Source organism: Alligator sinensis, unplaced genomic scaffold (assembly GCF_000455745.1).
Source record: "Alligator sinensis unplaced genomic scaffold, ASM45574v1 scaffold859_1, whole genome shotgun sequence".
NCBI lineage: Eukaryota > Metazoa > Chordata > Crocodylia > Alligatoridae > Alligator > Alligator sinensis.
In genome coordinates, this window is record NW_005842656.1 from 791,592 (window position 1) to 816,181 (window position 24,590).

The 24,590-nt window shown below is 47.2% G+C and overlaps 1 protein-coding gene across 1 annotated transcript in view; it reads left to right on the forward strand.

Annotated features, from left to right (window-relative positions):
* The window catches only part of OGA (O-GlcNAcase), a 29,863-nt gene extending 7,882 nt beyond the window's left edge, over positions 1–21,981 (forward strand). The window contains exons 6-16 of the mRNA XM_006033757.2: positions 1,466–1,564; positions 1,716–2,000; positions 2,890–3,048; positions 4,366–4,976; positions 5,462–5,636; positions 9,090–9,175; positions 10,053–10,157; positions 12,104–12,189; positions 14,427–14,619; positions 18,806–18,965; positions 19,774–21,981. Coding sequence (XP_006033819.2) covers positions 1,466–1,564; positions 1,716–2,000; positions 2,890–3,048; positions 4,366–4,976; positions 5,462–5,636; positions 9,090–9,175; positions 10,053–10,157; positions 12,104–12,189; positions 14,427–14,619; positions 18,806–18,965; positions 19,774–19,910 — 2,096 coding nt within the window. The 3' untranslated portion in view covers positions 19,911–21,981. The remainder of the gene's footprint in view (positions 1–1,465; positions 1,565–1,715; positions 2,001–2,889; positions 3,049–4,365; positions 4,977–5,461; positions 5,637–9,089; positions 9,176–10,052; positions 10,158–12,103; positions 12,190–14,426; positions 14,620–18,805; positions 18,966–19,773) is intronic.
* The last annotated feature ends 2,609 nt before the right edge of the window (positions 21,982–24,590 follow it).

Here is a 24,590-nt window from a genome sequence, read left to right on the forward strand (position 1 = left end):
TTTTGCAAATCTGAATAAATGTCATTGGCGAGCTCTCTATCTGCTGTATTACTGACGTGCCTTGCTAATCGTAGAGAAGTCTGCAATTTTTTTTTCCCTCCCTCATTTTATTATCTTTTATCTTTTATCCAACTTAGCCAGCTACGGATGGAAAGCTTACTGGCTTGTAATTGCCTGCATCACTCCAGAGCCTCTTACACTATAGATAAACAATTGCTATCCTCCAGTCCTCTTGAACAGTGGTTGATTTAATGAGATAATGAAAATACATAATTGGCTAAGCGCAACCTACATGAGCTTCTTCCCAGTGCTTGGGTACATGCCATCCTGGTCTGGAGACTTACTGCTTCTTAAATCATTGATTTACTCTAGCACCTCTTCTTCTGACACATCAATGATGAACAGCACTTTGTCTTTATTAGTCATTAGGCTGTTCTGGATAAGTGTCTCCTGGTATCCTTGGTGGTGAAGAAATTATTAGCATCACTTATTAGCATAGCTTCACAGTAATGTCCTTGTGTCCCTTAATTGCTTCCTTCCCCACCGCCCCTTTGTGTAACACCAACCCTGTCAGCTTCATACTGCTGATGCTGTTAAAGAACCTCGTGTTCTTTTTATATCATCTAGCTATGTGCATGTAAATCCATTTTGGCTTTTCTGCCTTCCATCTCCCATATTACTGGCTGTAATTTGGACTCCAGTTCAGCTTTATCCAGTTTGGATTGGCTTTCTAAACTTTTTCAAGGATTTGTTTAGCTCGCATACATTCTCTAATCATGGTGTATCTCTTGCGTTTCTGGTCCCATGTTGTGTCATTTCCTCCCCCCCTTCTTTCTTTTCTAGCAGCATGTGCGCCATCGTGGACTCCAGTATTGTCTCGGGTAACATTCATGCCACATCAAAGGATTTTTCACATATTTTACTTCCCTTTCCAAAGATCAATATTGCTGTCTCTTCTTGGTACTTTACATCCCTGATGATGTCAGACCATGTCACTGAATTGTGGTTTAGTTATTTGTTCAGCTAGCAATTCCTCTGTTACTTAAAACTAATTCTGGAATAGGCTTTCTTTTAAAACAAGCTGTTGAATAACCAATTGACATAAACCCCTCCTCATATATGTTAAACCACCTGTAGGCTATTTCCATTGAGGTGAAGCACTTCTGTAATCATGATGGAATTTTGTACAATGTCAAGATGCTTATGTTCTTGTCTTGTGGTAGCTTTGCTTTTACAGGTGATGTTAAATGGTTTGCAAAGGGGGCTTAAAACAACAAAAAACCTACCCACATTCTGTCTTTTCCAATATGAAGATGAATTCGGTGCACTTATCCAGCTACAGAGTAGCTAGTAAAAATGCTGCCTCCTGGCATGCTTGTCTTCATGTGAATGTTGCCTCTTAACAATTGTCACCAGCACTAAGATTTCTTTTCTTTTTTCCCACTCTCCCATCCTTCCCATCTAGAATATTGTGGAACTTTTTGCTATCCAAACGTAGCCCAGTCTCCTTATTTACGGACTGTTGGAGAAAAGCTGCTCCCTGCCATTGACGTGTTGTGGACAGGTAAGAATCGTGACTTTTGAGTTGAACGCTGGCGCTGAAAGGTTGTTGTAAGTATTTAGTAAAAAACCCATTATCCCAGTAAAATATCTTTGCTTCTTTGTGTGAGTGCTCCTTAAATGCAGATTCTCAAACTGTCCACATTACCTTTTAGGTCCTAAAGTTGTATCTAAAGACATTCCAGTCGAGTCTATTGAAGAAGTTTCTAAGATCATCAGGAGAGCACCAGTCATCTGGGATAACATCCACGCTAATGATTATGATCAGAAGAGACTATTCCTTGGACCATATAAAGGGCGATCAACTGAGCTCATCCCCCGACTAAAAGGAGTTCTGACCAATCCAAACTGTGAATTTGAAGCCAATTTTGTTGCTATTCACACGCTTGCAACCTGGTACAAATCCAACATGAATGGAGTGAGGAAAGACGTGGTGATGAGTAAGTAAATTTGTATGGGGAACGTTAATTATCACTAGACGAGGGGAAGAAAAAGCAGGCTCCCTGGTTTCAGTGTCAAATGATGCTGCTGTAGGACTGTGTTAATCCCTGCTTCCCTATGTCAGCGCTTGGACAGATGCACTTATGCCTTCTCAATCCCTCCTCCTGTGGGGAGGAGGCATTTTAGAAAAGTAACTTTTGAAGACTTAATATCCTGGACTCCATTCCACGACCAATTCTGATACAAGGTGGGAGTTAATTTAGCAAAGAGACGAGCAGATACGCATGTTCTGGGCACTGCGAGATTAATCGCTGCAGCTTCCTGTCAAACTCCTTCTTCGAGAAAATCTTTTGTGGCTCAATGGAATTTATAAAGCTGCTACTGGTGTTATTTAGCATTTCTATACAGTAGCACAGAACAATAGTTTGTTCGCTTCTTTCTGGCTGGCCTCCAGTTTGTTTAGCTAGCTTTTGAAGCAGGGTTTGAATAAAATCCGTGGTGCATCTCTCTTAGCTTTTTTTTCTTATCTTTGTTCTGATGAGTTTAAAGCTTGTGCAAAGTGCATTCCTTTCATGAGAACATTTAAAATGTGTAATTGTCTCATTGAAAGCTCAGATGAGTTCCCTATGTGCTCTGCTCCACCAATAGGTCCTACTTACCAGGACAAAAAGCCTCTTTGGGTTGCATTCCTGTATTGAATCTGAGGGTGACTACAGTCTTTTCCATTTCTTTCCTATATTGGATGCAGCGCTTCAGTTCTGCTTTCCAAATTGAGGTGTTGTGCCTGGCCCTGCTTGGGTGCCTTGGTCTAACCCTTGTAGTAAAATAGCAAGTAATGCTGGAACCTTGCATGCCAACTGAGTTTGTCTCCTTGATTTGTTCCTGTAGCGGACACTGAAGACAGTACCGTTTCAATCCAGATTAAACTGGAAAATGAAGGGAGCGATGAAGATATTGAAACAGATGTTCTGTACAGCCCACAGATGGCTCTGAAGCTGGCCTTAACAGAGTGGCTGCAGGAGTTTGCGGTACCTCACCAATACAGCAGTAAGTTGAATTGGTTTGCTTTTTCTCTGCTTGTGGTCAAGGACCTCACAGTTAAGTGTCAAGGTTTAGGCTTCCTTGGGTTGTGGGAGTCCAGGAAAGATGGGGCCCTTGCTCTGGATGTTCTTGTATCCCCTTCATCAGTCAGAATCTACATGTTGCCCCAGGTGGATTGATTCCTTGGATGCTCTCAGGAACAGCTATTCCTCCAGCACTCTACTGTCGAGTCCTTGTTGCATTTGGACCCAAAATCTAGGCAGATTCCACTATTCCTGCCAGATAAGAGCTTGGCATTGTGGGATCTTCTATTCCTGAAATTATCGGGGAGTTCTGTTTCTCTTGCCCTTGACCCAGGAGCCCTTGGAAAGGGGTCCTGCATCTCAGACCTCTGAGAGTGTGAACCCTGGAGCTGTCCAGTCCAGGATTGATCTATGTCATTGGCTTTGGCAAGGATCTGGGATGAGGCCAAGGCCTGTCCTCTATTTCCCTTTGTCCTGCATCCTTGCACAGCTGCCTGATTGTCAGGGTCTATAATGTTAGTCGATGGAGTTGCTCTCTCCTGCCTGGAGTTGCTTAAAGCAGGGGTTTCAAACTCATCTGGCCTGTAAGGCTGTTCGGGCCCACAGACTGGCCCCATGCACTAGAGCCAGCACACAGGGTCTGGGGCTTGTGGGGAGCCAGCACAGAGCTCGTGCTGCCTGAGGTATCCCCACTGGACTGGCCCTGGCTGTAGTGTTTGGGGCTGGTCTGTGGGCCTGACCTGGACTGGCCCTATAGCCAGTTTGCAGGGCTGGTCTGGCATGGTACTATGTAGTGTGCACCCTGGATTATCTCCTATGCAGTGTACACCCAATCCAGCCTTCAGGCTGTATCTTTGATACTCCTGACTAAAGGGACGCTTTGTCTCAGTTGTAGTATTCTAGTCCATGTAAGTGCCCCTAGTGCCTTTTGGTATAGCATACAGTCTCAGTGTGGCTCTGCAGAGGCAGTGCATTCAGAGACCAGCAGTTCTTTCGCTGATGCTGTTCTTATTCTGTGTCATAACTGCATATCATTTAGCACCATTTGCAAATGATAAGTAGTCTGTGTCTGCTTCCCTCCCACATTTCTCTGGTTACCAGCTGGAGAGGAGGGAGAAATCACCCGTTTGCCTCTCTGTGGCAGTAGGGCTAAACAGACTTTGGTTGGTCACATCTATGTTAACAACACTGCAAGGAACATTGTTTCACTTGCTTTGACGCCTGTCCACATGGAGAACTCCAGCTTGGATATTGGCGGGGACTGGGAGCATTAACCTGTTCTTTTTTTTTCTGGTCACAGGTAGGCAAGTGGCCCACAGTGGCGCTAAAACCAGTGTAGGGGATGTTGGGCCTCTTGTTGTGCCATCCTCCCTAAATGCAGCAACTGTTGTCACCACGGTTTACCAAGAACCCATCATGAGCCAGCGGGCAGTACTGAGCAGTGAGCCTCCAGTACTAGTCAAGGAGGAAGAAAAGAAGCAGTCTGATGAGGAGCCAATGGATATGGTAGTGGAAAAGCAAGATGACACAGACAAGAATGTTAACCAGATCCTTACAGACATTGTTGAAGCCAAGATGTCAGAGGAGCTAAAACCCATGGATACTGATAAAGAGAGCATCGTGGAGTCAAAGTCCCCAGAGATGTCTATGCAGGAAGACTCCGGTAGTGACATTGCCCCTATGCAGACTGATGAGCAGATGAACAAAGAGCAGTTTGTGCCTGGGCCAACTGAGAAACCTCTCTACACAGTAGAGCCGGTGACTCTGGAGGATTTGCAGTTACTTGCTGATCTCTTCTACCTTCCTTATGAGCACGGACCCAAGGGGGCGCAGATGCTGAGAGAGTTCCAGTGGCTTCGAGCAAATAGCAGTGTTGTTAGTGTGAATTGCAAGGGAAAGGATGCTGAAAAAGTGAGTATGTGACCAAGTCTCTTCCACTCCTTAAATCAAAATCCCATTAATGCAGGGAGATCCGCATCTCACTGACAGCTTCCAGGAGCCCAGAAGCTGCATGTAACTGGGCAGAAATGAATAATGAGATATCTGGGCATATAGGGCTGCCAAGGTGATGGCACCCATTGCTTTTATTTAATGAATGAGCTGCAGAGAACAGTGGCTGTAGGTCAGAAGTGATGAATAAGTTGTCGACCTCTGGTGCATGCTTTTCCAGGTGGTGGGCTGACATAATGCAGCTTGGTCCAAGGTGGACCGGCGCTTTTGATGGGCTGTGGTTGGTATCAGGACTTGGTGGGTCAGATCCAGTCTGTGGGCTGTAGGCTGTTGATTCCTTAGTCTGTGGAGTGGAGCTGGAGCATTGCAGTCCTCCTCAGCCTTTGGAGAAGTCGGTGTCTCTGGAGAAGTGTTTGACACGGAAGCTCTCTTGTCTCCCTCCACAGATAGAAGAGTGGCGCTCCCGAGCAGCCAAGTTTGAAGAGATGTGCGGCCTGGTGATGGGGATGTTCACGCGCCTCTCAAACTGTGCCAACCGGACAATCCTCTATGACATGTACTCCTACGTCTGGGACATCAAAAGTATCATGTCAATGGTGAAGTCTTTTGTGCAGTGGTTAGGTAGGTGCACTGGGAACCATGACACGCTCGCAGATAGTGAACCTTCTTTGTTTTGCTGTTAGCCCACGGGGAAAAAAAATAAAAACGCCACACTGTCGGGGGCCCAGGGTCTAATCTGACCCTCTTTAAAACCTCTTCTGGCCTCGCTGTCTGAAACCGTGTTCTGTGCATTGAATTGGCCTGGTATTACAAATAAGAGAGGTCAGCCACTGGCTGTTTTTAAAACTGGAAGCTTCGTTTTTCTTCTTGGGCTGATGAAACTTAAATCTCATCTCTGAAACGTGAGTGCTGACTTTTAACTTGCTCTGACTGAATGCACGCTGGACTCTTGTCATGGAACTCCCTCGATACCCTTTAATACGATTGGAAACGACACTATGAAATGTGACCACATCAGGCATCTGCTGCTTGCTCTGTCTTGATAACATTATTGCTGTCTTCAACAGAACAATTGCAGAAGCGACCTTTCAGTGGGCCTGGCCATGAGGAAGCCGATCCTCCCAGCCCTGTGCGCATGCGAGCTTTAGCATAAGGCTATTCTGGTGCAAAATAGTTTGCTCGAACATCTTCAAAATGGCAAGGGGCAGAAATTGCTGAGCTCTTTAGTCAGTTTTAATTAGAGACTTTTTATTCAAAGCTCAAAACTTCTGTTCACAGTTATTTTTGTTGAAACACATTTTTGGGGCCTCCTAAGTTGGCAGATAGCACCAGCATGGCCTGGGTAATTCTAGTGACCACATTTCACTTCCAGGTTTCAATCCAACTGTAAGGAATATGCTGTGGACTTGCTTGACATACACAGCAGGCAGCAAAGCTGATGGTCTCACGTCACAAATTTTGTAGGTGTCACAAAGTACACAGTCGGAAACCATAGCACAGCCTTGGTCTAGTTCTAGTGTTTGGATTGGTTTTAAATCCTGTTAACTTCTTGCCAGTTTAAACATTAATATAATTCAGAATCAGAAAAGACTTCTTGTTCAGGTCAATCCTTTCCCTCCTACAGGCCCTCCTATGCTTCATGCGGTTTAAATAGCCACTCCTCCCCCTATACAAAAGGCTTATCTCTTTTATTAGCCTTCCCACAAAGCAAAGGGAGCAGAATCATTGCTTAAAGGTCTTGGAAAGAGACCATAGCAGTTTGTGTGCTTAATGCAACAAAACTCCATCATAATGCAGCTTAAAAGCTTGACTTTGCTGTCTTGTATGTGTCAAAGAAGCACAGTGCTGGAACAGCCAGAAAGAGTCGTTTGACTCCAGTAGCTCCAGAATCATTGATTCAACACCTAGGCCAAACTTTTTTAAAAGCGGGCCCAGATTTTGGATGTCTGTCTTGGGACTCCCAGTTTGGGTTTTGTTACTAAGCTCCTGCCCCTTCACTGAATTCAGCTGAAGTTGTGAGTTTTTAGTGCTGTTTGAAAGTCTGGGCCAGGCCATATCAAGTTCGGCACCAGAAATGGCAGCGATCCACATCAGACATCACCTCTGCAAATAATGGATCTGTTTTGTCTCGGTGTCAAAACATGCTTTTGGGTAGTAAGTACAGGCTGACTCCCCTGCTTTGAACTGTGTGGGGGAAGAGACAGTCTCCTTTTAAACAGCCTTTAAAAATGCAAAAGGGCTTCAGTAAAATGTGAGGGATCTTCAGTGAAGTGAATTTTTTTATAACTTCTGTTTGTAGCTATAGGTTAAAAATCCAAACAAATTAGTTCTCACACTGGCGTGCTCAATGGTCCGCTGCAAGTCCATTTTCTTAACCTCTCTTCCCAGTCCAGCTAGCATTCAGTCCCTTTAAATAGTGTGGCTGTACAGTACTATGGATTACTAATGACCTCTATTGTCTTCTTCCCCATTGTGTACAGATGGGAGAATCTTCAGCACAAGTTTCTACTGCTATTGGATGGACAGCGCCAGATGTTCGCAGCGCGTCGTCATTAATTAATTAAAAATGGAAAGGTTTTGTCTGAGGCAGATCAGATAGATTAGTTGTGGACTAGGTATGACCTGAAGTCACATTTGCGCAGCGACTAAGGCATTAACTATGTTTTTCATTTACACAGCTCTTCATTCACGCAGCTCTTTATTGTAAAAATTGGAAGTGCTAGTTATGCTGTAGTCTCAAAGGAGAGAGACAGATACGTCTTCCAAGTTATTGGCTTCACCATAGTTATAAAGGCTATCTGGTGATTTGAGGACTTAAGATGTGGGCACAAGCAAAATTCCAATCCTGAAATGTTTGGGTTCTTTTCTAAATTATTGTGTTTGCCAAAAGTTCAAACCTTTAAAAGGTATTACTAAATTATCATAAATATGTCAAACTTGGCACACTTTGGGACTCTCTGACTAGCACAACATACTTGACTGTACTGATCTGAGACTGTTACTTGAACAGGAGGTAGATTGCAGTCCACAAAAGGAAAGAATTAACTGCGCTGCTTATCTTATCAGAAAACTAGGCAGGTGATTTAGAAGCCTACCCACAATATTCACCTATCTTTTTTTCTTCCATCGGAGATGTCATTTATGCTTGTTGGTATTGAAGGCGCACATGCTTGGCCTTGGAACGGTTTTAACCTTGCTGATTCAAAGTTGATTGTCAGTAGAAATATAAACTGTGCTGAGCCTTTTCTTGGGGCCTTTTATGGTTGGATATTGGTAGGAACCCTAGCATATCTGACATGGTTGAGGAGGAAAAAATAAGATGCTGTAAAGCAAAGCTAAAATGATCTGGCCAACAGTGGTTTCCTAGGTACAGACTGGATTAATTTAGTTAACTTTTGGCCTCTTCAGCCTGACAGCAGCATTGTAAATATATGGTCCAATTCCAGACTTAGGCAGACCCTCCTAGCTTTTTGCAGGGAGGCTGTTCTTCCATGCAGCTGTCTTATCTGTACCAGGTCCTTCATATTTATGCCAACCCTAGTTTTCTGACAAGATTAAAACGAAGAATTAAAATGTGACTTCAGACAGGTCTATTTTTTTTCCAAGGGGCTGTGATAATGGAATTTGTCTTAACAGCTGTTTGACACTTGCTGTAGTAACTTAATTAGACCTAATAGCTTTCAAAACATCCGCTCTTCATTGAGAGCTTGCATCTGCCGCAAAAACACAGGCAGAAGAATGTGCCAACAGCCTTGGGAAGCTTGCATCGTAGTATGCAGTACAGTTCTTGTGCTTCCCAGTGTGGGCCAGGGCATATTATTGTCTTTAAAGTCTTAATTGCTCTTGAGCCCGTTATTTGGAAACAGCAGCACAGATATTGCATACGGGCATGAGCACTTGGTAATTAAACATCTTTACAAGCTGCACAACATTATTACAGCCTCCCCCAAGCCCTGGTGTATAGCTCAGTTAGAGAGCTTTTTCCACAAAGTGTGTATTAGCTTGTTGGACATGTTAGACACCCAGGAAATCCCCCTTCTCGTAACGTTCTCCGCTTGGATCTGATCTCAACAGGGTGTCGTAGTCAATCTTCAGCACAGTTCTTAAGTGGAGACCAAGAACCCTGGGCCTTTAGAGGTGGTCTAGCAGGAGAGTTCCAGGTATCAATATGACTTCACAACTGAATGACATTTTCTTTGTTTTATGAGAAACCTTTTGTTGCACATCAGAGGTCTGGAAGGATTGGTCTGCCGAAGGCTTTCTGGTCCAAAGCCCATTAGCCTTACAGCTTGGTTTTAAAACAATTTTCCTCCCCTCTCTACAGTAATTTCTCAAGGAGATGCTGCCTGTCCCCCGCGCCCGCGAAGCGCAGCGGCTTTAGTTGTACATTTCACATTGTTTCTTTGCAGGTCGCACAGCATTTTTATCTGCGCCCGCAATTGCACAATGCGCGCATGCTTGTCTGCCGATGGGAATTCCATGAGCAAAACGTCACTGGCACAAATCTTGAACCCTCTTCTAAACCGAGTGGCAACTGGCTTTCCTGGAAAGCTTTCAATTGGAGAATCCTCACATGTCTGCTTATGGAACGTTGGAATTTGTTCATGGATTTCTCGAGCGCTGTACTTTTTCCCCCCTCACAGGTCCTCTGTGCGCAGCAAATTGAATCAGCGCATTGCTTTTGGGATAAAGCGTCTCCTCTGGCCAGTTAACCCTCTTCAGACCAAACCTTTCCTCCTGACATTCTGTGTTCTGATACAGAGACAGTGTAGATGTGATTGGTAAAAATCTGTTAAAGCAGAAATAAGCTTAATATAAGCTCCATTAATGTGCCGCTCCAATTGCCTATTTTAAACAACCCCAATTGGATACTTGTCTATTCAGATAATGAGGTCTTTGCATTTGTAAAGCATATCAACCCCACCTTCATCTGGGGTGCCTGCAGTAACAAATGTTAATTTGGGAGTCTGCAGTGCACACCCACGAGTGGCGTCTCATGCCTTGCAAACACTCACACGGTGTCTTTTGTTTTCACAGCGTTTGCTGCCTATTGATGGGGCAAATGACCTCTTTTTTCAGCCACCTCCCCTGACTCCAACATCCAAGGTGTACACCATCAGGCCCTACTTTCCTAAAGATGAGGTAACTGTATGCTTCTGCCACAGCTGGGAACAGCTTTCAGTGAGGCCTTTGGTTAAGTTCTGCCCCGACCGACTGCATCTCCCTTAGCTACGCTGTGTGCTCAGATCTTGTGGGACAGCACTTTCCATGCCAGCAAGCAGCCCAGTCCTTTCATGAGACCAGTGTCACACTAGTTTCAGTCAGAGCCACGTGGGCACGCATGCACACACAAAAGTAGGTACTGGTGTGCTCGCCCAGAGTCCTAGGTGCCTTTTCTAGCCCTTAAGCCATTTTCCTTCTGAAAGGAAAAGGAAACTTTGAAACTTTGAAGGTGTCAGCTCCTCAGTTTCCCCCCCTTTTCTGTAGGGAACTTGAGATTTCCAGGGGCTAAGTTGAATTTTAGAGATTGATGTAGCTTTGCAGAGTTTATATTGGCAAGACTCTTCCCTGCCCCCCCAACAGCCCCATTTTGTAAGGTTCTGGCTATACAAAGTTGCCCCATCTTAACCAAAGGGATTGCTCGAAACCAGTACATACTACTGTGTGGACATGCAAGTTGGAAATTTACTGTGACCTAAACTGAGAGAACTCCAATTTAAGCTGACATAAGTGCCAGCAAGTGTCTTGGAGCCGGTGGAAAGAGGTAGTTAGCTGTGTTAGTCTGAAGTCAGGCAGAAGGTAGGGTAGATTTGCACCTTTATAAAATAACTAAATAAGATGAGAGAGAGAATGCACAAGGTTTTGCAAAGCCAAGTTCACTTTGACAGATGCTGTGAAAAGAGCAAAGAGCGGAATATAAAGTGGAGTGAGTGACTAGAGCACAACAGGTGGGAAAGCAGAGGGGAAGAGGGAGTGCTGTGAGAGTGCTATGAACAAGCAAGGAACTCATAGGAACAGAGGGGTCACAAGCTAATCCAGGTCATGGGATAAGGTTCTCGTCCCTGTTTAAACCAGACAGTACAGTCCAGCCTGTGGGTGACTTCTTGTTTTACAATTCCCCCTTCAAACCAGTTTTTAAAATTTTCTCCTTGCTGAGAAGAGCCCTGAGGTCAGCAGTGGGGTGGGGTGTCCAGGGAGGCTGAAGTGTTCTGCCAACAGCTTTTTGTGTCTTTCTGCATCTGATGTCAGATCGGTGTTCATCCATTCTTAAATATAGAGATCGCCCTGTCTGCCCTAGAGTCTGATGGTGGCTCGGATGATTCTTAATCCAAGTGACAGAGGGTCATGACTACCATGCAGTTAGTTGCTGAAACCACCAGGACTCTTGAAAATCCTAACCTCAGGTTACACCTTTTGTTAAACCGTGGCAGCTTGTTTTTAGGGAGCGCGGACCTAAAAACATGCAGTTGCCAAGGATACTACCGTCTGGTTAGGGGTAATGTAGTTATTAAGAAAGGCGGGGAAGGCAGGTTAGTTGGTAAACCTGCATCTTGGGGAAAACGGAGCATGTGACGCATACAAAATGTGCTTTGGAAAGGTTTTTTTGCCTTCTGAAGCAATTTAGCTTATTGCTGTTCACCCATATAAAACCCTCGAATAGGAAGGAATCTGTTAGGACACATCCAGCCCTGGGAACCTCCCTTATTTCAGCTAAATATGAACATGCTTACAGCTTAATGGTGCAGTTGATTAGTAAACCCAGACAGCAGGTAGTAATTAAGAAGCAGGATTAGAGCTCTTCACTGTTGTGACAAATATGGACCTGACCTACAGCATTCCTTTCTAGGCATAGGGCTTCCTTAGGAAGCAATACAGGGAGCTTTTCCTATTGAGAGAACCGACTAATTGTGAGAGATCACTGAAGTGTTGGCTAAATGTGCTTTTTTTTGTTGACCCTTCTCAGCCTAATTACATGTCAGCACTTGATCATGAAGCAGAATTTATTAACGGCCTCTCAACACAAGCTTACCAATTGTCTGAAGTGAGGTTGGGACCTAGTTAAATAACTCTTCTGTATCTGTTCTTAGGCCTCTGTGTACAAGATTTGCAGAGAGATGTATGCTGATGGAGCTGATCAACCTTTCCATAGTCTGCCAGATCTAATTGGAGACAAGTATGTTGGACAACTTTTATTCTTAATGACTTTGGATTATATTTGTAGCCATTATAATGTTGGCTTGTGATGTATTTATATGACAAGGGTGGGCTTGAGAGCTTTAGGGGCAAGTAAGAGTATAGTGTCTCTGCCTTGAAGAGCTAACTGTGGAAGGAAGTAGGACAATGAAGGAAAGAAGCTGAGTGGTGCCAGAACTTGTTTAACTTCTTATTTTCAGATTTCTTCCCTTATCTTTTCACTTTTTAGGGAAGTGGCATTAGGTTAGGGCTTAGAGGTCTCTGGGAAAAGCTTGTGGTCAGAGGAGACAGCCATGACAGTCTGGGCTTTGGGGAGGCAGTGGCAGTCCAGGCATAGAGATTAGTCAGAAAGAAAATGGAAGGAAAAAGTGCAAAGACATCTGCAAGAATATACAACTGCACTCACAGGGTTAGAAGGGATCTCCCTTTTCCTCTGAAAGGCAGTGCTAAAGGGGGATCTCGCTTCAGAGATGGTAGTTCTTCCTGCAGGTATGCATATATGCTTATTCTGTCGCGGATTGCACCTCCAGGTCTTGCTGCATGGGGGAACTGTGCAAAGACATTCTTAATACTGGGTTGATTGGACTGGAGTTGTTGCCAAGAGGAGCTCGGGTCACATGAGGCTCCTGTGATCACGTCACTTGATGGCTGTTGTGATTAGATAAGTCTTCGCCTGCTTTAATTAGAGCAGTGGAAAATGGGTTCAGCTGCTGAAGCCTGTACATTTGACTTCCCACCAGCTCGTGAAGAGCATACCAGTGGGAATCTTTTGTGTGTCCTTTTTGTAGCTGTCCTCTGGCCTTTTCTTTAGCTTCCTTTCAGGGTAGCTGTGTATTTAATCTAGTGGTCAGCTAGTGCTTTATGCCGTAAGTGAGGTGTGGGTCATGGTCTGCCTTAGCAGCACTCCAGCTCCTAGAGCCAGTGGCAGGCAAGGGAGCAGTGTGGCTTTAACTTGTGCATCAAAGTGTCTCTGACTCCCTAGGCCAAATGACCAGGTATTACTTGCTGCTAGATTGATTAAGGGTGGCCTTGGCACAAATCCAGAGCAGGATGCCTTGAGCACGGCCACCCACAGCCTGCCCCATACGCACCAAAGAGTTTTAAGACATGGTGCAGAAATGTGACGTGAGATGAGAGGAAGCTTTTCTCTGAGGGCCTGAACGGTTGTTGAACTAGCGCACAAGCTGTCCCGAGTGCTTGTTTGATATCTTGCCTAGTGTCTTTGCACTCTGGATGGCAGGGAGCAGCGTGGGAAGAGTCAGTGGGACAGAATAAGAAAGTTAGTAATAGGAAGACCCAAAGCAGGTGGTCTCCTCCAGCTAACCTGAAGAGCAGGCCTGGAGCTGAAGAACAGGAGCTGCTGGCATTAGCTGCAGCTTCCAAGGGACTGGGCCTCCTGTTCTTCCAGGCTCGTGGCCCTGGGTGGGAGCTCCTTGCCCAGTGCAGTGTGGGTGACAGCTCGGTCTTTACCACTATCCTCTTGCCTCTGTCATGCCTGGAAGTTTATCGTGTATAACTGCGCTTGCCGTTCTAGCCACTGTGTGCGCCATTAAATTGATGAGAAGCCTTGTTGAAAACTTGGGCCTGTGATTTGTACAGTGGTTCTCAACCTTTTTTGTACCAGGACCTATTTGTAAATATCCATGGCCCGTCCTGACCCAGTGCCCCTTACTCTTGACCACTGCCCCTGCCCCAGTCCTCCCCCTCTTCCCCCAGTGTGTGGGGCAGGGGGTGGGTGTGGGGGGCATGGGAGGGCCCCAAGCAGAGAATCAGGAGTACCTATCAGCTCTTTAGGCTAAGATTTTATCCCTATTCAATCACACCCATTTCATCATGTATGGGTAGCAGTGACTGGGTACCAAATCTTCACTGGGCAGTCTAGTGGGGAGTGGCAGTCCCTTCTCCTTTGTAGCTAAATCTTTGGGGAAGACCCATTTAAACCCATTCCTTTATATCTAAGCAGTTCATTGACCTAATTGACACCCACCTTTGTTCCCGAATTGTTTATGCTGGGCTGGCCTAGACTACCCATTGAGATGTGTAACGCTCTTTCCTTTAGCTATGGCAGCAGTGACTGGGTTGGGCCCCTGAGGTTCTTGGTGATTTTAATCTGTGGATAAAAGTAGTATTTTGACTAAACTCCAAGGAGCATACATTGCAGGTCACATTTTGCCTAGCCCGTGTTGTATCCAACTGAGTTTACTTCTCTCTCTGCAGGTTAGTGGGAGGTCTGCTCACCCTCAGCCTGGATTACTGCTTTGTCCTGGAAGATGAGGATGGCATATGTGGCTATGCCTTGGGAACAGTTGATGTGACCCCCTTCATTAAAAAATGCAAAATGTCTTGGATCCCTTTTATGCAGGAGAAGTACACCAAACCGAATAGCGATAAGGAGCTGTCAGAGGCAGAGGTTAGTGGTCCCAGGAGACTGGAATTGGGCTCCTACATCCTTGGCCGTTTCAATAGCAGGTGTTTATTGTCCATTTGCTTTAAGTGTCCACGTAATTAGAGGAACACACTTTAATCGCCCACGCTTTTTGCCGTGGGGATAGGTATGGTGTCTGAGCACTGTAAGCCAAAAGTGCATCTGCCTTTCAGCTCCTGTTTCAGTTTGACATGTGTGGTGCTAGAATCACTATAACAATTGCTGATAGCATCCATGTACTGTCTGGTATCTACAAAATACCAAGGATGCTCCGAGCTGAAGAGACATCCCCAGCTTGGGAGACACCTGTACTTGAAGAAATTAAAATGCTGTTCGTGAAGAAGGAATACCTTTAGATTTTTGCCAAACCAGCCTTCTACCCATTCTCCGGGGCACAGTGAAAGCCTCTTCAGAATGAGCAGATGAATCAGGTTCGAGGCAAAGGTCCTCTGAGCCTGCCCTGCTCAGCCATTAAAATCTAGGAACCATCTTGGCTGTGAGAGCAGCACAGAGAAAAGAGGGTAGTGCCTGGGGCTTGGATCTAAACCATGTCAGTGTCTCCACTTGCTCCTGGGAATGAACCAGGTAATCATCAGGAGAACTGGTGTAAAATGCTTTGGGCTCAGGGCCAGGCAGGTGGTTTGATGTACGGATAAAGCTGCATACAGCAAGGCCTACCCTGGAGAGAGGTGGTATCTTCATCAGTTACGGATGTGCTGCAAATGTAGCTGATGTCCAGAAAGTACCCCCAAGGGAAGCTTTGTCGGTGTCTCCTTAGAGGCAGACGCCTGTATACCATCTAGCACTCTTACCCATCGCCTCGGTACCAAATGTTCTCTGGACGTGTCATTGTGCTCCAAGTCCCTGCTATGGATACATAGCAGAAATGCTGGCAGCAGCCTCTGCATTTGGAAAGCTGGACGTGTACTAATAACACTGCAATCCAGATGGCCTTGGCATGTTTCCCCCCCGCCCCCATCTGCTAGGTAAACAGGACGGGTATCGGAATGGAACCATGCCCGAGTGTTGCTGATGGAAGTGCCCCTCTGACCTGTCAGTGAAACCCTCACCATTCTGGTCTCCTCCAGGGTTGTGAGACCAGCTGTCAGTCACGATTGCTATCAAAGGGGGTCTGAAAGAATCCCTTCACCAGCAAGATCTGCCCAGACTGGCACACCCAGAGTCCACTATTTATCCTTCTTGCCTTCACGAAAGCCAAGGGGCAGGGTCCAAACGTGAGTTAGGTCTCAAATTCCTCAGTGCACAGAGCCTGCAGTAAGCAAAGCTGGCAGAAATCTCAGGAAACCTTTGTCCTCTGCAAGTCTGCTACCCTGTGTCATCTAATTGGTGCTGCCTGCCAGAGTGGCAGGAAACTCCTTGCAGCAAAAGCCGTTCTTGCTGAACAGCCTGATGTGTTCTGTGGAATGGGTTCAATTGGCAGCTGTCTTTTGAATTTCTCCTACCCTTGAAGGCTAGGCTGCTGGTGCTCTGGTTTGTGCATTTGTCCTGCTTTTGTGGCCTTGTTCTGCAGTATAATATCTGTCGTGTGTGAAACTTGAACATGTCAAGTTATGCTCTGTAACCAAGCTTTAAAGCTTATTAGACAACTACAACTGGATGGAGCAAAGCACTAGTAGAAAATATAGTACAGACATGGGGATGGGGGAGAGTGGGAAGTTTCCAGGAAATTTTAAAGCCATTTGGGGCCTGGGGATGAAGTGGCAGGGGGGGAGTCGTCATGCCAGTAGATGTGTTTTACCTCTGGTAAAAATTAAAATGGGAAAAATAGTAATATCTCTTGAGGGGAATTCTCTGGAGATCAGAAGAGCCTTCTGTTCTGTTTGAGGCTTGGGCTTCTTTGCCTGGAACTTACCAAACTTAATTCATTCCCTGAGACCAGCCAGCTTTCCTTGCCATAGTGCACAGGGCAGCAAAGTACATGTAGTATAACACTTTGCAGATTGTCATCTCTGAGGAAATTCTTCACAGGACATCAAGGACTGGGTTTTCTTTATCGATTTCCCATCTGCAGTGATAGCAGTCCTCGTGGAAGCCAAGGAGGCTTGTTGCCTTCCACTTGCTGCTGCTTGAATAGTTGGATCGACTTGCTCAATCTTGCCCAATCTCATGTAGTTAAATATCACCATAAACCCACAGTTCGTAGGGCAGATGCACTCCCAGAGCTGAGCCCAGAACTAGTCAAGCTGCCTTCTGCCTGCTGTGGGCCTCCCCTTCCACATTTGCTTCCTGAAAGGAGCATCTGGGTATGTCCTTCAGCTCCCCCAGTCTCATTCTTCACTCTCAGTGCATTAAGGAGCCTGAGAGAAATGATGTCTCAGGGTGATCTCCTGGAGTTCCTTCAAGACAGTGTTTCTTCATCTGTTGGAAGGCGGTGTCAGAACTTCATTGGAAGAAAATAACATTCCTGATTAGGAAAGGCCTGGGCTGACTTAGTGTTCTTAGGGTTTTGTTCACATCACAGGCATTCAAGAAGCTATCTGCTCCTTCTGTTTCCCAGGAAGAGAGTTGGGGACTGTAGAAAGACTTTTCTCTGGCTGAATGCTTCATTGTTTATCTGAAGCTGGAACCGCAGCCCACGGGCGAGGCTCGCTGAGCTGTCTTAGATTGTATCTTGGGCACAGTGACTCGCAATGACACCGTGGGTCTGCCATCTCTCCATAATTCTTGCATCCTGGATGAGCAGCATTGCCCAGTGCTGGCATTAAGTGGAGTGTCCTGCAGCTTTGTTTGATCAAAGGCACACAGTGTCTCTGGAAGACTTGATTTGAGACACTGGACCCTTCCAGAGTGGATGGATATGTGATTAGACTAACCTGGTTCTTTGGCAGTAGAAGTTTGCACCTGAGAAGGGCAGGTCACACAGTAACTGGGAGACAGCTGCAGGCAGCAAAGCATTTCTGTTCAGGCTGGCCAGTTTGAGTCAGAGGAGAAGGGTCCTTGGCTCTGACAAGGCAACGAGGATAGGAACAAAATCCAGCTATTGTCTCTGGCCGTTGTGTCCAGATCTAAGAACTCTGTAAGAACAAAAGGTTAATTGGTTGCACTCTGTTGGACACCCCACTAGTCATGTATGTGAGAGTGCAGGTTCGTACTGTCTGCTTTAACCTTTGTCAAGAGCTGATATATGATGACGAGGTGGATTAGCCATCAGAAGTGACTGGAAATGAGCTCTCTTGCTAGCGCGTGTTAACGGCCATTGGGTTCTTTTTTCAGGTGGGTTGCACTTGCCATATTAAGCAGGGTTTGAAGTTTGTCAGGTGCTAGTGACACTAAAACAGGGAAATCTGAAATGCAGGATAAGTAGGGTCCACGTGCAGTGCAACACAAACTGCAGGGTTTGCTGAATTGCTTGATGAATGCAGGATGGCTGCTGTCACCGTGCTCCAGCTTTCCACGGTTGACTCGTTGCAAAAACAAATCGGAACCGATCCGGGCAATGGCTGTGCAAAGAGGCACAGGATGAGCCGTACACTTTCCTGATCAGACTGGTGCTTATTCCCAGGCTGAAGATAATCTCTTGCGTGGAATTAGAAACCTGTCCTGCTTGAATACATCTCATTTTGTAGCTTGATGTACTGGGGAAGAAGGGGACTTCAGAGCAGTTGTAAACTGCTCAATGGCTTCTCATTAGCAGGCTTGGCTGCGATCTGTGGGACAGGATGGCCTTTACTGATTACTCTGCAGTGATTTAACTTTGGGTGTAGACTCTTTATTTTGTAACACTGATTAGGGGAATGGACAGATGAGCAAATTAGCTAACAAGGGCAGGCACCGAATGGGGAGCAGCTGATGCATGTTAACTTCCTGTGCTTGCAGTCACCCTCTGGTAAGTACAGGCTAAACCAGAAACATTTTGCCCTGTTTCATTTGGGGTCAATTGCAGGCTTAAATGAGTGGTAAATATTCTTCAGGGGCTCCTGGAGATTTTTTTTAATTGGGTGTTGTTGGAGCGCGTTGCTTTTAGAGGCGTACAGCCCTCAGGTTTGTTCAGGTTTACCAAACAAAATGGGCTGCTTCGTTCAGCAAACCTGATGAGATCAGATGGTTTAGACGCAGGGTTGAGCAAGGGGTCGGAGCGGGTGACCTCCAGAGGGCCCTATGAAAAGGAAAAGCTGAATAACGATATAAAGACTGCCTCTCTCTCCTCTAGAAAATAATGCTAAGTTTCCATGAAGAGCAAGAACTGCTGCCAGAGTCATTCCTTGCCAACTTCCCATCACTGATAAAGATAGATATCCACAAGAAAGTGACTGACCCAAGTGTGGCCAAAAGCATGATGGCCTGTCTGCTCTCCTCTCTGAAGGCCAATGGTGAGTGAGCTCCTGCACATGGGGTCCCTGGGGGGCTGCTCTAGTGGTCAGTCCTGGAATCACTCGCTAGCGCTGCCAGGCCAGCAGGGAGTTCTGGGGTCCGTGCTAATGCGTTTTGCATGCACACGTCAGCCAGGGGAGCGGATTTCTGCTGATGCTTGAGACTGTTTAGATAATTCGTTAGAAATGGCTTTCACATCCCAGCTCTCAGGCTAGAAGACAACCTGTTGCTGTAGCCATCATCTTCCAAACGGAAAATGGGTAGAACAGAGGGAGCAATTTGGCTAGCTGAGGTCCCCATCTCTGCTGCTTTGAGGTAGTTGCACACATGTTTATTCCTCCCCCTTGGTAGTAGCTGATGCTACTTCCTAAGCGTGCTAGTGTGCACCGGGGCATAGTTTTGGAGCATCTGGAACACTCTGTGCTTGGCAGCGAGCCTTGCCGCACACCTGAGGCTTGCAGCTCTGTGCACCGTTCATGTACCCTCTTGCGATGCTGAGCTCCCAACCTGCGCCTCATTTCTGGTCTCTTCCATGTGGAACAGACCTGTAGAAGCAGCTTGACCTCAGACATGGAGGATGCAGCCCGCAAGCCAGAGTGGCGGCGGCCAGTCTCTTTGGGGAGGTGAGCTGTGCTGCCATAAATCCGGCCTGCCTTTTTGGCACAGCCTGGCCCGAGCCCGGGACTGGATCAGTAGCTTGATTAGTTGTAAAGGTTAGGGTAGAAAAAAGGGTCTAATGATGTTTGCAGAGTCTGTGCTTGTTATTACAATAACGCTTCTCCTCCGGCCTCTCTCTCGTCCTTTCAGGCTCCCGTGGGGCTTTTTGTGAAGTGAGGCCAGATGATAAAAGAATCCTGGAATTTTACAGCAAGCTGGGCTGCTTTGAAATAGCTAAAATGGAAGGGTTTCCAAAGGACGTCGTTATCCTCGGGAGAAGCCTGTGATGTGCGCGACCACGAACTGCTCTAATCCCATCATCCCCTAACGGTTGGGCACGTGGTGGTGGGGATCTTCATATGGTCTGGCTGCACAAAGGCAGGAGCCAGCCGGCGTGGTAGCAGGGGCTATGTGAAAATCACCCATCACGCATTCGGGCTTTGACTCGTTGCTGCTGAAAACCCTGGCTTGAAAAAGAAACTGTGTCCTCTCCTGGTGTCGTGCGAAGTGCCAAGGAGCCTCGCGTGGGCTGCGGCTGCTTGCCCCACGACGTGGCTGGTTGGTGGCAGTACTCTGTATCCAAGCATGCGATCGACAGCGACGGTTTGTATCTGGAGCTACAGTTCCTCCTTCTCCCGCTCGGAGCTTAGAGCGAGGTGTGAAGGAAGAAGGGTGAAAGCAGGGTTCTTACCAGTGTAGTCAGCACATTTCAAGGCAAGTAGCAACAGTTGTGGTATTGGTTATCTCTTCTCGTTAAAGAACCACTGTTGTTACTTCTAACGACCATCGGTTCAAGCTCTGTAGGGACACGTGGCCTGCGGCAGAAGTCACTTGAGGACAGGCATGTACATTTCCGTGTATATAAACTCGCTGTAGGCTGATTAACCTTTTTGTTTACTGGTTTTGTAATTCGTTTTCTTTTTGAGATGTGAAATGGTATTGGTCTCTGACGGCACTTTGTCAATGACGTAGAACCACAGCGGAGAGAGAATCTGTCTTCAGCGCTGGCCTTTCCAACTGTGCCTCATGCCCGGAGCGCCTTCAGAGGGCAGCTTCCGCTAGCAAAGCGGCCGCTGCCTGAGGCTGTCGTTTGCGGGGTGGCTTGCTGAGCTGGACATACTAGTGGCAGTCGCACAGAATCGGTAGATGGGGCAGGGGGGAGCTGGGCCAGGGGCAGGATTTGTCCTCCAAGTCTCCCTCTGTTTCAAAGCCTCTTCGCACCGGTGTTTGACTAAATCAGGGTCTCCAAATCCTGCACGTTTGTATGAGACTCTTTTTTTTTTTTTTTTTTTTTTTTAGAAGAAATGCCACAATAAGCACATTTTTACCGGTTCTTACAAGGGTTCCCAAGGTTTAACGTAACCGTGGGTGTTCTAGGCAGTCAGTGTTTTTACCCAGACCTGCTGTATTTGACTAATGTGGTGGAGTCGGCATGGTGACGGGGTCTGGTAGTGAGGTAGTTCCACCATTTGTGGAGTGATTTGATATTTCGTACAAGCCTGCGTCTCTCAGAAGTACTCAGCCAGCAATACTCGCCTGCAGGACCTTACTGCTTTCATCTGCTACTCTGGGCTGTGTTGAACATCGTCCTTTTTTAAAAAACTTTCCTCTCATTTTGGTCGTGAAATAAAGGAATTCAGGTCCTTATTTATGCTCCCAGCTAGGCTTTGAAGGGGTTTTACAAGCTCTGATGAATGGCATTAGACTCCAGGAAGGAGCAGCTACTGTTTGGCCTTCCAGTGCAGTCACGCACAGGCTCATTTGCAAACAGTGAACGATTTGTTTTGTTTTTTTCAATTATTATTTTTTAACGTGATAGCGAAGTATTTCAGTTGAAACAAGCTCATTTCATTTCTTTAGAGAGGGAAGTACCAGGGGTATTGGGTCTCGGGGCAGTCAGAGCTGAAGGTCCCTCGTTTCGTACAGCTTTGAGTGTGTGTAGAGTAGCCGATGCCTTGGTTCGTCAGGTGGAGCCATTCTTTTTTTTTTTTTAATGGGTCTGCCAGAGTCAGTTTAGTACTCGATCTGGATTCATAGCATTACAGCATAGGATGCTTGTGGCCTTGTATCTTGGCTTTTAAAGAAGTTGCCACAATCTCTCTTCCTATGAATATAATGTTATAGAAGTTAGTTGTATAAACCTACGGGACGTCCGGCCAATACCATCACCCTAGGATTGTAAGGTGATACGTTGACATATCTTTCATGGTTAAGAATTTTCATTGAGGTTGGAATGCCACTTTCATTAATCTGTTTTTAGATGACCAGTATCTGTAGCAGAGAAAATGACCTGTAAACCTGTATTTGAAGACCACGCGAGAAATAGAATAAAAATTCCGAAGTGAATGTAAATGCACAGTGTGTTCAGTGTGTGGCGCTGCTCACGGGCGTGTGCGGGCACAGTCCTCTCCATCACGCGGCAGTGCTGGCCCTCCATACGTCTGCTTTTTTCCGGTGGGGGGTGCTCCTGGCTTTCAAAGGGCGCTGAAATGGTGGTCTGCCCTGTGTGAGGATGAACACGTAGGCCCACATTGCCAACCACGCTCAGCCCCTCACCTGCGCGGATCTTCACGCGGTACTTCACTTTGAAGCCTAGACGGCTATCACGGATAAAGTGGGCAACCTGCCCACTTGTGGGTATAACAGCTGGCGAAAACCATGCGTTTACATGATCAGCAGCAGCTTCTCCCTAGCCCAGCGCAGAGACGCGCTTGGATGCTCGTTCACGTGCGGTGGAAGTGGAGCTCTGGAGGCAGGGAGTGGAGGATGGAAAGCAGGCTCGCCAAGCAGCGCTCTGCCTGAACAAGTAGCCCAGCTCCTTGGGCCCTGCTGGCAGTCTCGCCCAGTGCTGCCTTTCACAGTGGCAGAGAACAGATGCGAAGAGAAAGTATCTTCAGGGCCTGGCTCCTTTCCGCTGCCCCTCGTCCCTTCCCAGCGCTGAGGCCTGGGAAGACCTAATTCAGAGGTCGCAGCCCTTCCATTGTGTTAATTCACATTGGACATGCCCTGCACGACAGTCTCATCCTCTGACCCCGGTTGCATTGCCAGTCCCTGCAGCGTCTTGTGGCAGAGACTCCGCAAGCTGATGTGGAAGCAGTGTGAAAAAACCTCCTTTGCGTTACTCAGCCTGCTCCCCAATACATTCATCAAAAGCCCCTTAGGACCTGGTAGATTAAAATCCAGTCGCTTCTAATCACTGAGCCTAAAGGGTTCAAAGTACCTTGGTATCAGTTGCTTTTCCAGCACCAGGACAGGCAAGTCGGGTAAAACCTGGGGCGGGAGGGGTGATTTCTCAGCAAGGAAATAATGGAGGTTACAACATGACTCGCCCAAGGTCAAGCTGAAAATCATCGGCACCAGCTGGAGGCTCTGCGCCTGGGCTGCACTGTCCCACCCAGTGGGATTGTGGACACGTTCCCAAAATCATCCCAGGCACCGAGCTAGGTCTGCTACAGGCGGGAGCCTTCTGAGCACGTAGACTCGCACCTGTCTCTCCCGGGTAGTTCCGTGGTTCCAGGACGAGTGACGGCAGGATCCGTGCAGGAGGAAGCAGGTCTGTTATGGAGCTGATCTCATTCGCAGTGGCTGGGGTCAGGAACTCCTCCAGTGGCTTGGAAGGCCGCAGAACACCTTCGTCTGGATTCAGACCACAGCACACATCACAGCTAGGTTTTCCCCACCACCTGCTCATTTAATTTATCCAAGCAGCACTGGCCCTAAGCTTCCTCTGGCGTGCAGAAAGGACCCTTTCCTGTACTGACTTGCCTGGCTTAGCTCAGCGTACCGTGTTTCCTTGCAGACAGCATGCCCTGAAATAAGATGCACAACTTGTTTTGGGTCTTTCCTGAGTAGCTGCAGAAAGGGAGCTGAGCCTGCTCCTTGTTCGGCTCTCCTGCAGGCCTTGCCTTTCCTTCCCTTACCGTATTTCTTCACGTGTGAAGGGCGTTCTAGTTGCAGCAGTTTTTGAGGGGAAGGTGTATGCAAGGCAATGCAGTCAATAGCAGCGCAGTCCTTGCCCTCCAAGATGCTAGTGATGGTCATCAATAAGGCTGATTTCCTTACGCTGTGCAGTGGTGCCAGGCAGCGCAGACGGGCTCGAGAGCCCTGTCAGAATTACCGGCATTGAGGCATGGTCCCATTTCTCTCCAGTCGTGGTTGCCCCCGGCCTCTTTGTAAGGCCACAAGCCCCAGTGACCCATTGGAAGGGGGAAGTGCTTGAGCCCCGTAGAGCAGCCCCGGTGACCCTCCCCAAGGCCCCGCACCAAGCTGACTGGGAAGCAGCGGATCCTGTTTTGACGCGTGGCTGCTGCTTTGGAGGAAGATGACTGAGAGGCTGAGGGAAATGGGCTGCTTCAGTCTGGAGAAGAGAAGACCGAGGGGGATTGAATAGCAGCCTTCACCTCCCTGCCGGGGGGCTGCAAAGAGGACGGAGGGGGGCTGGTCTCAGTGCGGGCAGGTGACAGGACAAGGAGCAATGGGCTCAGGCTGCAGCCAGGGAAGTTGAGGTTGGATATTAGGAAAAACTTTCTCACTAGGAGGCCAGTAAAGACTGGAACAGGCTCCCCAGAGAGGTGGGGGAACCTGCATCCTTGGGGATTTTGAAGCGCGTGGCTGGATGATGTAGGTGGAGCTGGTCCTGCTTGGAGCAGGGGTTGGATAGACGACTCCTGAGGTCCCTTCACCCTCGTTGTCCTTGATCCTAGGATGGAAGAGGTCTTTCTGAGGGCAATTCAAGCACAAATCCCTCCTGAGCCCTGTTTGGTGTTGGTCAGCCTGCACCCTGGCACTGTCCGGTCCCCCCCAGGGCCTGTCTTACCAGGGAGACCGCGCAGTTCAGGCTGGTTTTAACAGAGTTGAACCAGTGCAAAGGACTAAGCGTGCATCACGGCTGCAGTGGCTTAAACTGGGCCTTTCACTGTCAGGAAGAAGCCACTCGAAGCCTCGTGCATCGATTTATCCGGTGAGCT